Source organism: Aristolochia californica, unplaced genomic scaffold (genome assembly GCF_029961685.1).
Source record: "Aristolochia californica isolate CCGP_79_NKW_82.1479 unplaced genomic scaffold, dmAriCali1.0.hap1 SCAF_11, whole genome shotgun sequence".
Classification (NCBI taxonomy): Eukaryota; Viridiplantae; Streptophyta; class Magnoliopsida; order Piperales; family Aristolochiaceae; genus Aristolochia; species Aristolochia californica.
The window spans coordinates 34778472-34791804 of NW_027181782.1; the positions used below are offsets into that span (position 1 = coordinate 34778472).

The following is a 13333-nucleotide window of genomic DNA, read 5'->3' on the forward strand; positions in this document are numbered from 1 at the left end:
GGCAGAATTGAGTGAAGTTCTACCGCGAGAACGTTTTCTCTCACTCTATTTTCTGCAGTAAGCCTACGTGTTAACACAACCAAATTTTACTTGTAATTGCTTTTCAGTTTTGTGGTTGATTTTCATCTTCGGCAGAGGGGTCTGCAGGAATCCCTCCACATCACATTTCTTCATGTAGCAAGAGTTTACACTAGAAGGCTTTATATGACAATTAAACTGGAGGACTAATCCCAATCCAGCTTAAAGTTGATTTCTTCTCTTGAGTTTAATACATGTTATTTCCAATCTTAATCTATTTTCATCTAAGTTCTCTACCTAGAAATACTTTATATGTCATGGTATTATGACACCCCAAACGGATTGATCCCTTCCCAAAAAAGGTAGGTACAACATTAGCACATCGTAGTCAAGCAACTTAACAAGGTGAGACTGGTGATCAGAAGACATCACCTGTGGGGGTCAGCTTGGATCGACTTCTCCGACCCCCCTTATCGTCTTTCTCTTTTCAGTCTTAGGCTTTCAGAAATGTAGGTGAAGTCTGGAACACTTTCCATTACTTCCTGATGTAATAAGCCTGCAACGGATTCTAGGCTTCTGAAATTCTCAGCGGATAAGTGTTCTTACCTTTTGGAATTGAATACAACTTTCTCACTTGGTCTGAGTCCATGGCTTCACACAAAAGAAAACCGGTATGAGTACCTATCCAGGACATGATACGTATCTCCCAACTAATCTGGTATGTATATGCTAATATGATTCGAACAGGGAATACCAATACACAGAAATCAATAAGCAATAAAAAGTAGGAACCTGGAAAAAAAAAAGACCATAGAAATCAGTTTACAACGGAGATAACTCTTTACAGGCTTTAAATAAGATGCAGACTAATACATGTTGGTGTCCTACCCGATTGTTAGGTATATTGTACATGAGTTGATGCAAATCTTAATGCCTACTAAAGCTGTACAGCAGATGCATACCAGGAACCAAAAAAGAGGAGGAAGTGTGCTGTGGGAAAATCATCAAGTACCCAACCTCTTGAAGCCACACTCTGAACAGAACTTGGATGTTTCTCTCAAATAGGGGGCACCACATTCATCACAATACTTTGCAGGATTTGTTGGCTGCGATCGAGTAAAAGACAAATAGATTAGAAATGACCAGGTGAAAGTAAGAAAGCCAAAAGTTACCTATCCGACCTGCTACCAACTTCCCACAGGTTGCTAATTTAATTAACACAGAGAATCACGTCCTTAGTTGAGTACTATCTATATTCAAATCAAATGCACTGTAAGGTCATTGAGACTGATGCACTGAATAGGGGAGTGTTTGGGGAAGTGTCAGAATGTTGCACCATTCAGTGCCATTGCCGCTTAAGAGTACAAATGATTTTGGATTTGACAGAGATTTATGGGCAAAAAAAAAAACTGCGGTAAGGGGAAAACAACAATAAAACATCCAATAAGCCATCATGACAATAATGAGTGCAGAGAGGATATATATATAAAGGAAAATAATAAAGAAAAAACTCAAAAATAAAAAAATGAACCCACCAGTACATGCATGCGCCCTCCAACATGCCCTGTGAGAGGTTGTAAGCAGGATATATGCTGAGATAATGTAGGTGATTGATGTGGACTAGGGATATCGGGCAAATGTGAAGAATGTCCACATGGATGCGTGTTAGCATAGTGTGTCCCATGTTGATTTTGATGCATTGGCTGATGATGTGGATGATTAAGAGGGTGAAATTGTGGTTGATGTGCCATAGGTTGCATATGATGTTTAGGTGGGCCCTGCTGCTGATTTTGGGGCTGCAAACAATAATTAACAATGTCAGAGTGCTACTTTATTAAACTGAATCATGCAATATTTTCCATATATAAATATTTGAAGGATAAGAAAGCAACTTCATAATTCGACTTTATCAAATTGAATTATGCAATATAAAATTGTAACTGACCCAGGACACTGCTTGCTTGCTAAGAAAGATAACATAGTTCTTTCATTATTGGCATTCTAGATGACACTAGAAAGGTAAACAATTGTATCTAATCACATTTGTACTCCATACGCATTAGTATCTAATCATATTTGCACATGATAGTTTTGCATTATTTGTCGACTTCAGTAACTCATGAAACCGTTCTCAAAGTAGAAGATTAGACAATCAAAAAATACTTTTTTTATATAGAAATGAGCATTTTATAGAGCAAAAAGAAAAGAAATTACATGGAAAATCACATTGCTTTTACAAGGAGAAACTAAGCTCAAATATGGAGGAGACTAGGCACGAATGTTACTTCATTTACAGGTCGGAATCCCGTTGAAGCGGATAGTCCTGAACAATTATCCGTGCCAGAGAATGCCTGAAGTAATATAATTATAGAAGGATAACATCTTAGCAACAATTTTATGTGATTGCAGTAATGCAGGAGCAAAGAAGATCAGCACCATACTTACAGGCAATCCTGGGATGCTAGGAACAGGATGTGATGGAATCCGTCTATACTTACGCCTTGGTGAATAGAACTTATAATCCCTTGCTGAAATAGCCACTTCATGTCGACCTGTTAACCGTTTAAACCTGCCAGAAGATACATTAATCATAAGGAGGTCCATGCAACAAAATTCAAATTTCCACCATAATGTTGAACTACAAGCTTCCCTAAGTAAAAACCATAATCAACAATACAAAACTTTCAATGCAGAATTATCTCACCCACAAATTAATGGCAGCCAAAATTTCCAGTCTGTAATCTCTAAGAGCTTCTAATCTAGGAAAAGGAAGTACCACCAAGAATGTGGAGATCATACTCTCAAAAAGTTTTCCATGACTCCAATGAACTATTCTTTTTCCTTTTGGGAAGAGACAATATTTATATCTCTATTGGACATATTAGGAAGTAAGCGGAAATGTATGTTAAAAAAATGAGAAGGATGACAGGCACTAAATATGAAAAGAGAAAAAGCAAGGGTATGTTCCCCCTTTTTTTTTTTTTAGAAAAGTTATGTTCTAAAAACTTCTATAATTTCCTCCATAGGTTTAAGAGGAAGGATTGATGAAGACCCACCCCAACCTCCCCCCCTCTGAATATCTTCAACCATTTCTTGGAGAAAAACAGTTAGAGCTGCCTAAATAGGAATTAATAATTTAATACGATTTTAGCTCTGTCCATCACCGCTATATCTTGTCTCCTGAATCTTCTCAGGCTCCAGCAGAAAATCCATAGCATCACTTTGTTTATTAACTTGTACCCATAGTGATGGATTTACAGCATAGACATTTCAAGAACATTATTATATACGAATCCATATCTGCCAACTCAGCGGCAGACAATCTTGCTAAAGCTGATGTATCCAAGGCTTATCTTTCCTTTGGGCCATCTCTCTTTTGTTTGATTTTGGCCTGTCTGTACTTTATGTTGTATGCTATATTGTACTCTAAGTGTGCTTCAACAAACCATTTTCAAAAAAATAAATTATAAAGGCATCCAAGCATAGTCCCAGTGCTCAGTTGATATTGAGAACTGGAAGATCTTTCTACAGGTATAGAGACAGAAAGTCCTGTGCCACAAGAAGCTCAACATACCATTCACCATCTTCAACTGTCACAGTAGTTGGTTTTTCTACTATCACCAAGCCGTTAACCACGACAAAACGAACACGTTTTTCTTCCTGTATAACTAGCTCAGGAAATCTTGTCCTTGTCTCGAGAGAAGTTGCTAGTTCCCTTCTCTTAAACGTGCACGGTCCTGAAAGTTCAACTCACTATGATGAAAAGAATAGAAAAACGATGACATGTTTTTAAAACTTTTTAAAAAGAAACGGTACTAGATACCTTTCCTTGGGAACTTTTTGGCCAGCCTCCTGTACAGTCCTCCAGCTGCCTCAAGAGCAACCCCAATTGTCTTTTCACGAACACCATCCAAAGTAGAAAGGCGCATATTGACCTCATTAACTAAAGTTTCATACAAATTTGCCACATACATCAGGGGTAAAACAAGCCTAGGGTCACCTTCATACTGAACTTCTCTCGGCTTTCTTTTGTTCAATTTGTCTTGGCTGGATTGATTACTATAATCGGGTTCAGAAGAATCTGTGACTTCAATTACATGGTCATTAATAAAATGATCCACAACAATTTGCAGAAATCTTGCTCTTGCTGTCTCAATTGGTGAAATGTCTGTGACAAAGCTAAAGATCAATTAGTATATGTAGCTCAGATAAAGAATTTTAATTACGTCCTGAGAGAATAATCAACTATAGGAACCAGAGAATCACCATTGATTGTGAGTATATTGTAGTGAGATCTTGCAGATCCGCCATTTTCAATACCAGAACGGTCATCATCCACGCCAACAGTATGAAGTGGTAGAGAGTTTCTGTAAGAGTCATGCAGGCAATCCTAATCACCAGAACGAGGAATTAGTTCCAAATCCAAACAAATATTCCAGTTAGCATATTCCCCAGACAATAAATAACAAGAGCCCATACTACTCAGAACTTTGTTGTCCTGCTGAATTACTGGAACTTGTGGTTGGATGCCATAAGATACATCGCACCCAAGGTTGTGAGAGTGGAGAAACTATAAACACTAAAACTGAGTCACGACTCAAACGGCACAGCTTTTATGCGAATGTAGCTTATGCTAAAACACTTTGAATCCGCTAATCCAATTACTCAAAGAGTAATGAGGTTTATAACTTGCACATAATCCAGAAGCGAGAGAAATGACATTAACACTGTACTCAACATTCGGCTCACTCTCACCACTAAAACTTGTAATCGCAGCTCACAACTAAGACCTACTCCAATTCAAACGAAAAGACGAAACAGAAATAAAAATAACACCACTGCAAACAAGAGTCCTCACTACAGAATTTGACTCATCGTCGTTATCCAAGCTCTCTTCGGTCACAGCATCGCGTTCCACGTCGCTGATCCCCTCGATCTCCCCCGGCCGTGCATCGACAGTATTGAGATCGTGAAGAGAGCTGCCGATAAAAGAATTAGCCGATCGTAGATTGTATGGCACCCTCGTCCCCATCCCGCCGGAGTAAGAAAAAACCCTTCACGCCCCGAACGAACGAAGAATCCAATTTCTCTTCTTCTTCTTCTTCCTTGGAGACACAAAGAGCCTGCAAAGCACAGAGTAAAACCCTAGCGGCATTTGAATTTTAGCTCCCCGTTCGCGCCAAAACTGACGACTGTTTAAAGGGGAAGAAGATGTGTGGAGGTTGGAGCGAAGTGACAGAGAGTAGCTTTCAGTCCCAAGCCTGAGGACGTACCTGAGCTTTCGCCGCGGAGCCTGCTTCCAAGCCTCTCTCCGACTTCCGCACCTGCTTCCAAGCCGCTGGTCTAAAGGTTGCTTTAAATAGTAAATGCTAAATTACTTTAATATCCCTCTCTATTTACTAAATTACAGGGAGATCCTCGACCAGAGCAGTCCGGACGGATTAGAGTTCTCGTCTCCAGAATATGAAATCTCCATAATTGGAGTTCGTGTGCCAGAAATGTGTTCGAAATTGAAATTCAACTTTGGAAGAATCATAATTCCAGGGTTAGTGTTCCTCGAATTACTATAGTCATAACCAATTTTGGTCCGAGTTTGGGTTTAACGACGAACCCAACTTGGCTTGACCCATGTTTTAAGGGGAAGAGAATCCTCCATCGTCACCGTCCATCCCGCGCATTATATGGATCTTCCATGAAATCAGTCTGTAGATCGTCTTCCAGAGAGGATGAGGAGATCGTCTTCATCTTCATCCTCTAATTTGATCATTCTCCGTCAGATGGTTCTTGATCCACTGCAAGACCTTCAGCTGGAACGGGAGTCACCGACTGCTTCAGCCGGACGTGTCGAACGATCACTGGCGTCACCTGAGAGATCCGAACTCTCTGCCGATGCGGAGGCGGGGAAGGCACCCAAAGCTGCCGGAAGAAGGTCGAGCTTCAGTTTCCGGTTGGTAGAATAGCGAGATTTTTTTTTTTTTTTTGCTGAATAGCGAGATTTTTTTTTTAAGAAAGGAAGCTTGCATCCGCACCATCGCCACATAGGCAGGTTTCCCCACCGCGGTGCTTATCCCACCTGCGATCAGCCCCGCCGCAACCATCTTCCTCAACGGGATGGCCCGTTCTTCAGAATCTCGTACAGGCCCATCTGCGTCATGAAGTAAATAGTCTATCTGAGCATCGTAGCCTACACGCCGGAGAAAAAGGCGGGGTCCCCTCGGTGAAGGAAATTTTTTCTAGCTGGGAGCTCTTCTACGATCCCGGAGGTGCAGAGATTGTAACCCCATTTCTGGCCTAAGTCCTCTCACTAGTGGCATCTTTCACGACGCTGGAATAGTTATTCCTGACCACTGCACAATCGGTATACCTTGCTCCGGACGAACCCTATAGCTAACGACAAGAAAGTTTTTCATATCCCAGGCCTTGGTTTTCATACTCAGATAATCACACTTTGGACATCTACATCGACGATTTTTGTCTATATTTATCTGGGTTGAAAATAGAAAGTCTCTTTGGCATATAATTGGCAAAGAAATAGAGCTCATTATCGCCTAAAACAAAAAGGCATTTACTCTATGTTGGAAGACTTGAGGACAAGAATGACTCAAATCTACTCAAACATATTCCTCCACCAAACTTCAACTCTTCTGTTCCACAAATTGGTATCAAGTTGGATAGAATTGATTTTACAATTATTGAGATGTATATCTCTTGCACAGACAAATTGCAATAACTGGACGATTGACGATTGACGTTTCGACATGATTTAGTTACTGGAAGCACACGAAATCCTCAAAGAACCCAAACGACTGTTTTCAGAGGACAATGAACAGGTTTCTCTGGAGAGAAAAGCTTCCGATAATTTGAGTGAGCTTTCTTGTTTGCTCTGCTTAGAGATCTCAATCAGATGGAAACCTACCAGATTAAATAACTGGACGATTGACGATTGACGTTTCGACATGATTTAGTTACTGGAAGCAGACGGAATCCTCAAAGAATTGAACGACTGTTTTCAAAGGACAATGAACAGGTTTTTTCTGGAGAGAAAAGCTTCAGATAATTTGAGTGAGCTTTCCTGTTTCTGCTTCAACTCTCAACGACCAACAATGAAATCATGAAAGTCTCCAGGTTACTAATTTCTTCGCCGGCTTCATCATAGGAACCTGCAATGAATCCGAGAAATTGTTTAGCTGGCATGAAGACCTACAGGTAGAGCTATTCTTCAGAGATACCCAACTGTATTGATCTTGCGTACGTTAAGAAGCATTCAGTGCAGTAAATCGCCATGAATGGCGTTTCCGAGCTGAACGTGGAATTAACACGATTCGTGAACAAAGCTTGTGGATGATAAGTGATAAGACTCATTAATCCAGGCTCGGAACCGCCAGGGATAGGAAATTGGCTGCTAGCACAATACGAATTGTGGCTTTCGGTTGCCTCGATCACTTGGGCTTAGTTGCCTACAATTCTTGTTGTTTTAAATATTAATTTTGACTTTTTTTAAAAATAAATAAAAATATAAAATTTATGATAATAAAATAATTATAATACTTATGTCTTTATCAAAATTGTTCTAATCTGTAAATACATGTGCCTTTTTGTCACTCTAGCAAGATGCAATGTCTCTATTACACACAATAACCGGAGTCGATAAGACCAATTTTTTATAAAAATTTAAATAAAAATTATTTTAAAATTATTTTTTTTAAAAGAGTTAGTATAAATTTATTTATAAAAATAAAAATATCAAAATATAAGTTCTTGAAAGTGGTTAGACTTCTAAATATTATATTAATTATCTCTAATCTAAAATAATAATATATTTCACATAAAAATTAGGTTCTTTTCTAGGACAAGATTACCAAATCAAATGGTCACACCTAATTTTCAAGATTACCAACTAAAAATTTTTGATACCTTGAATGAACAAATTAGGAATTTTGACTCGCGACTTTTATATGGAAAAAGGACCCTAATGAAAAGAATGATTCATTCATTCAAACAGGGAATTTGAGTAGTTCTTTTTTTTTCCAATGGGTTATGTTGGATTGGATGAAGAGTTGGTTTCACAAGGAACCTGACCCTGACTTGCCTCGAAAATCCTAAGTTTGGGTTTAGGGAATAGGAAAAAAACCTGTCTGTTTCAGGTTAAAGATGAATGTTTCCAAAATAGATCTACGGGAACAAGACGGAGATATAAAATGGGGTAGGAACGAATGAGAGATGGGTCAGGTTTACGAGAATGTGGTGGGGATGAGTTGGGTTTTTAGGGATGGGGCAGAGATAGGTGGGGTTTAAGTTAGGTTTATGTGGATGAGAATATGATTATGGGGATGGTGATTGGATTGGGTTTGGGTTTACAGTTTTGAGTTTTTTTTAAGGTTTTGGGTCAATTTCGGGTTTCAAAAAATTGACCCAAACCCCATCTTCTTCCTCTGCAGTATCAGCTATAGACTCGTTGAACCTTCTTATGTGCAATGAGTCGTACAATTTGTTTCCATAATGTTAGGATCTGTATATAGAAACGATTTGTTTCCCTGATTTTAAGATCTATTTTAGACCTAATTTTAGGTTGTAATTGTATCGATAAACAACCTCTGTTTGAGAAAAAAATACACTAGAAAATTATTCTTTTGAAACTCTGTTATCACTCTGTTTCACATGGCATCAAAGTGGGCGCTTGATGATCGGAGCATGTTATAGTAATCCCATTTCCGTGGAAAAATCCGACGAACCGCAACTGAACCACCCTGCGATCTGTACCAGCATCGCCGACGGAGAAGATGAAGGTGCAATCGTTTTAATTTGCATGTTCCTCTTGATCGTCGTCATAACACAAACTCGCCGCCACCCGAACTCCGGCGGGACTCCAGAAAGCCGCTGCCAAACTACCGCTTGACAATCCAGCGCATCACCAACACAACGAAGAAGGAGAGTCTCCTCTGTTGTTGTCATAAACATTACCGCCGTCAGAGAAGACCGACGGAATTTCCGAACGTCGTCGACGCCGAGCAACCGCTCAACCTCCTAGCAAACTGCACCACCAACCCGACCGGCCAAAAAGGAACAACGCTGCTCCGCACTGTCTCAACGAAGACGAATGCACGGAAAAAAAATTCCACTTAACTTAGGACCGTTTGTTTATTATTCACCGACCAACCCGGGCTCAGACTAGACCACGATCAAAGGGCCAAACCGGCTCAACCCAGTGAATAGAAAGCGGAATCTGCCGTCGCTACAAAATCCATTGCCGTTATTTCAGAATCCACTACCGCTGTTGCACAATCTATTGTTGCCGCCATTGCTGTTGGCTCTACGAAGAATCGAAACTCTCCGTTGAATTGTTTCTCCTCGAATTTCATCACCCGCATAAAACTGCTGTGAATTTGACGACTACCACTACATGCACATCAACTGAACTTATCCCAACACTAATACCTCAGATTATCATACACCAAGACAATTTTGCCTTTTCAACTGGAATCATCCTCGATGAGACCAATTACCCATTATGGTCATAGCTCATGGAGATACTTAGTGGCACTCGCAACAAAGCTAGATATCTCATTGAAGAAACGAAAAACCCAGAATCTGGAGATTCCAATCTTGGCACATAAATTACTAAAAATCAAAGAGTGAAAAGTTGGCTTATTGACTAAATGAGTCTGTCACTAATGTAGCGATTTATTCGCCTATCTACCGCCAAGGAAATATGGGAAACCATATAAAAAACATTCTATGATGGATCAAACGAAACATGTATATTTGAGTTGAACCAGAGATCTTTTTCTATCGAACAAAATGGTAGACCATTATCAATGTACTATAATGGACTTGTTGCTATTTTCCAAGAGATTGATCATAAAATTACATCTCAGGAAGGAACAGTTGAAGGGCTAATCTAGTTGTACTCTGTACTGACTAGACTTCAAGTTCATATTTTTCTCAGTGGGGTTGACTTTGAGTTTATAAGGTTTGTAGAGAAATCTTACGAAAAGACCCAAAACTTGATTTGGAAAGTACATATGCATATGTCAGAAGAGAATATCAATAGAGACAGAAAATGGGGAGCTATCGTCCAATATCTGAGAACTCGGCTATGCTGGTCAACCAAACTCGACAAGGATCATCAAACAATCGAAACACTCAATCCTCTGGAAAAACTAACAACCGGGTATGTACTCACTACGGGGAGAAAGGTCATTCGTAACAACATTGTTATAAGATTATTGGTTATCCGGAGTGGTGGGACTTCTCAAAAAAACCTAATAAAAAGATTGCTAGGAAAGCTATGATGACACCCACAGAAGAAAATCAATTACTGCCTATGACAAATGTTGCCCATCCAAGTATTATCAGTAAAACATCGGTATTCTTTGCAAATTCTAAGAATAAAACTTGGATTATTGATACAGGTGCATCTGAACATATGATGAGGGATTCCAATCAGTCAAAATCTGTCATACCTTCTCCTCAATCTGTAATTTCCATCGCCAATGGTATTACCTTTCCTATTACAGGGGAATGATCTATTATCTTGTCTAATAATCTTACATTAGATATTGTCCTTGTTGTTCTATCTCTTGAATACAATATTTTGTCTATTAGCCAAATTACTTCAACTCTTGCTTGTACGGTAACTTTCTGGCCCTCATTTTGTGTCTTTCAAGACATTACCCGAAAGATTCTTGGTTATGGTGTTAGATGATGTAAACTCTAGTGTTTGGAGTTGACAGCGAATGGGGGATCAAAAATCAGTTAGGAAAATCAAGCTAGCAGTGAAGACAATGCTCATGCAACTATATGGTTATGGCACCGAATATTCGACCATCTTTCCTCTGGTTATCTTAGGAAATTGTAACCACAACTTTTTTCAAGTTTGAATGATTTGAATTTTCATTGTGACACTCATGAGCTGGCTAAGAGCCATCATATATCTAATTTACCGAGTTTGAATAAAAGTTTTGAACCTTTTGAAGTTATTCATTCTGATGTTTGGGGTGGTACAAAGGTTTCCTCTATTTCTAAATCTCGTTACTTTGTGATATTTATTGACGAATGCACTAGAATGACTTAATCATCTATTAAGCACCTAGCAATACTACCCAAAAGACCGGTATGTTAGGTAGCGGAAGGCCAAGTACTTAACCCCAAGACCATACATCACACTAGCAATGACCCACTCTAGTTTCTGCTAGGTCGCCCCCTCCACGCAGGATTCTCGCTGGGATTCAAACTCGAAACGTAGTGCTTACTCTGATACCAAATATTAAACACTTAGCCAATACTATCCAAAAAACTGGCCTAGTAGGTAACGGAAAACCAAGTACTTAACCACCCCCGGACTGTAACATCAACCAAATACTTAACCCCAGGACCATAACATCACACCCACCTTCATGAGCTGACGTCCACGGCGGTCCACACTAGCGGCAACCCACTCATGCGATGGTTCACTCTAGTTTCTACTAGGTCGCCCCCTCCACGCAAGACTCTCGCCGATCAAGACTCTCACCGGGATTCGAACTTGCAACGTAGTGCCTGCTCTGATACCAAATGTTAAACACATAGACAATACTACCCAAAAGACCGGCCTGTTAGGAGCCGAAGGCATATGTACTTGACTCCAGGACCATAACAGTATCCTTGCTTATAAAAAAGAGTGATGTGTGTTTAGCATTTAAAATTTTTTACTAAATGATATACACTCAGTACCAAAAGTAGATTCGTGTTTTGCAATATGACAATGGTACTGAGTTTGTCGATGCTTCTTTTGGTAATTTTCTAAACAATTATGGAATTTGTCATCAGACATCATGCTTATACTCCCCAACAAAATGGATTGGAAGAGAGGAAAAATAAATAATTTTTGGAAGTAGTGTGTGCCTTACTCCCTCTTCGGCATGAACATGTCTCGGTTTTATTGGGGCGAAACTGTCAAATTTGTTACATACCTCATCAATCGAACACCTTCTCGAGTAATAGACTTTCAAACTCCTCAACACAAACTGCAATTCCAAATTTTCATTCCCCGTCTTTCGAATCTTGAACGTTGGGTGTTTGGGTGTACCATATATGTTCATATACCAAAAATCTTGCGAAATAAACTTGATCCATGTGCCAAACAATGTGTTTTTGTTAGATATTTTAAATTTCAAAAAGGATATCGGTGTTATGATCCACACACCCGAAAGCTCCATGTGACTCTAGATGCCTATTTCCATGAATTAGTGCCTTATAACTCAGGAAAAGTCTCTCAGAATTCTTTTAAGGGGGAGAGCTCAAGTGAAGAAAATATTCAACAACAGAATAGCGGAGGTGCTGAGTTTATTGAGTTAGAAGTCGTGAATGAATGTTTTAAACAACCAGGTTGTCATGATGTGCAACAATACTGTGATCACAATCACAATCATGAAGCCAAGAGTGAATCATTAGTATCTCCTGAAGAACCCTCAGAGTTGCCTCCATTTGCACCATTAACTGAAGAATTAACCTAGAATGTTCCTCCTCAGGCAAATACGAATCATTTATTTGATGGATCAAATAAAACATGTGTTCCTACATAAAATATAACTCTTAAATATCCATAAAGATTGAATAGGGAGTTCCAAAAAAACAGTATAAACCTGATCCTAAAGCCAAGACCAAATACTCAATCAGCAACTATATGTCCTCCCATAGGTTGACTAAATCATATGTATTTACTATTGATCAATTATCCAGGGTTTCTATTCCTAGTAACGTGCAGGATGCATTAACTTATCCAAAATAGAGAAAAGCGATGAATGAAGAGATAAAGGTTTTACAAAAGAATGCCACTTGGAAACTTGTTCCACAACTTAAAGGAGTGAAGACAATTAGATGTTGATGGGTTTTTACGGTGAAACTCAAACCGGATGGAAATATTAAAAGATATAAAGCTCGGCTAGTTGCAAAGGGATATCTGCAAATATATGGGGTAGACTATCAGGATACTTTTGCACCAGTAGCTAAGATCAATACAATTCGCATTCTTATATCTATAGCAGCAAATTGAGATTGGCCTCTGCAATAATTTGATGTTAAAAATGTCTTTCTCAATGAAGACTTAGAAGAAGAAGTCTACTTGGAGTTATCACCCAGAGTTAAAGTAGTTATTTGTGTCAGGTGAAGTCTGTAAATTGAAGAAGTCATTGTACGGGATGAAACAATCACTTAGAGCATGGTTTGGGAAATTCTTAGCTATAATGAAAAAGTTTGGCTATAAGCAAAATAACTCATATCAGACTTTGTTTATAAAACCAAGAGTAACAAATTTAATCATGTATGTTGATGATTT

At 39.1% G+C, this 13333-nt stretch overlaps 1 protein-coding gene across 2 annotated transcripts; it reads right to left on the reverse strand.

Annotated features, from left to right (window-relative positions):
- Positions 1-720: 720 nt before the first annotated feature.
- LOC137944174 (uncharacterized protein At2g02148) lies at positions 721-5338 on the reverse strand. Of its 2 annotated transcripts, none has more exons than XM_068789740.1 (9): positions 5292-5338; positions 4877-5163; positions 4285-4408; positions 3842-4186; positions 3593-3755; positions 2464-2587; positions 2304-2369; positions 1554-1814; positions 721-1124 (listed from the first exon to the last, which is right to left on the reverse strand). In XM_068789740.1, exons 2-9 carry the CDS (start codon positions 5048-5050, stop codon positions 1023-1025), a joined length of 1359 nt encoding a protein of 452 aa, XP_068645841.1. In that variant the 5' UTR covers positions 5051-5163; positions 5292-5338; the 3' UTR covers positions 721-1022. The 2 variants fall into 2 exon arrangements, with proteins under 2 accessions (XP_068645841.1, XP_068645842.1); XM_068789741.1 differs by having other exon boundaries at positions 4877-5141; positions 5292-5334.
- Positions 5339-13333: the final 7995 nt, after the last annotated feature.

Coding starts and splice junctions, on each gene's coding strand:
- LOC137944174 (XM_068789740.1), bottom strand. CDS start 5,050: ATGGGGACGAGGGTGCCATACAATCTACGATCGGCTAATTCTTTTATC. Junction 2,370..2,463: donor CTAGCATCCCAGGATTGCCT/GTAAGTATGGTG, acceptor ATATTACTTCAG/GCATTCTCTGGCACGGATAA. Junction 1,125..1,553: donor GAGGGCGCATGCATGTACTG/GTGGGTTCATTT, acceptor ACTCGATCGCAG/CCAACAAATCCTGCAAAGTA.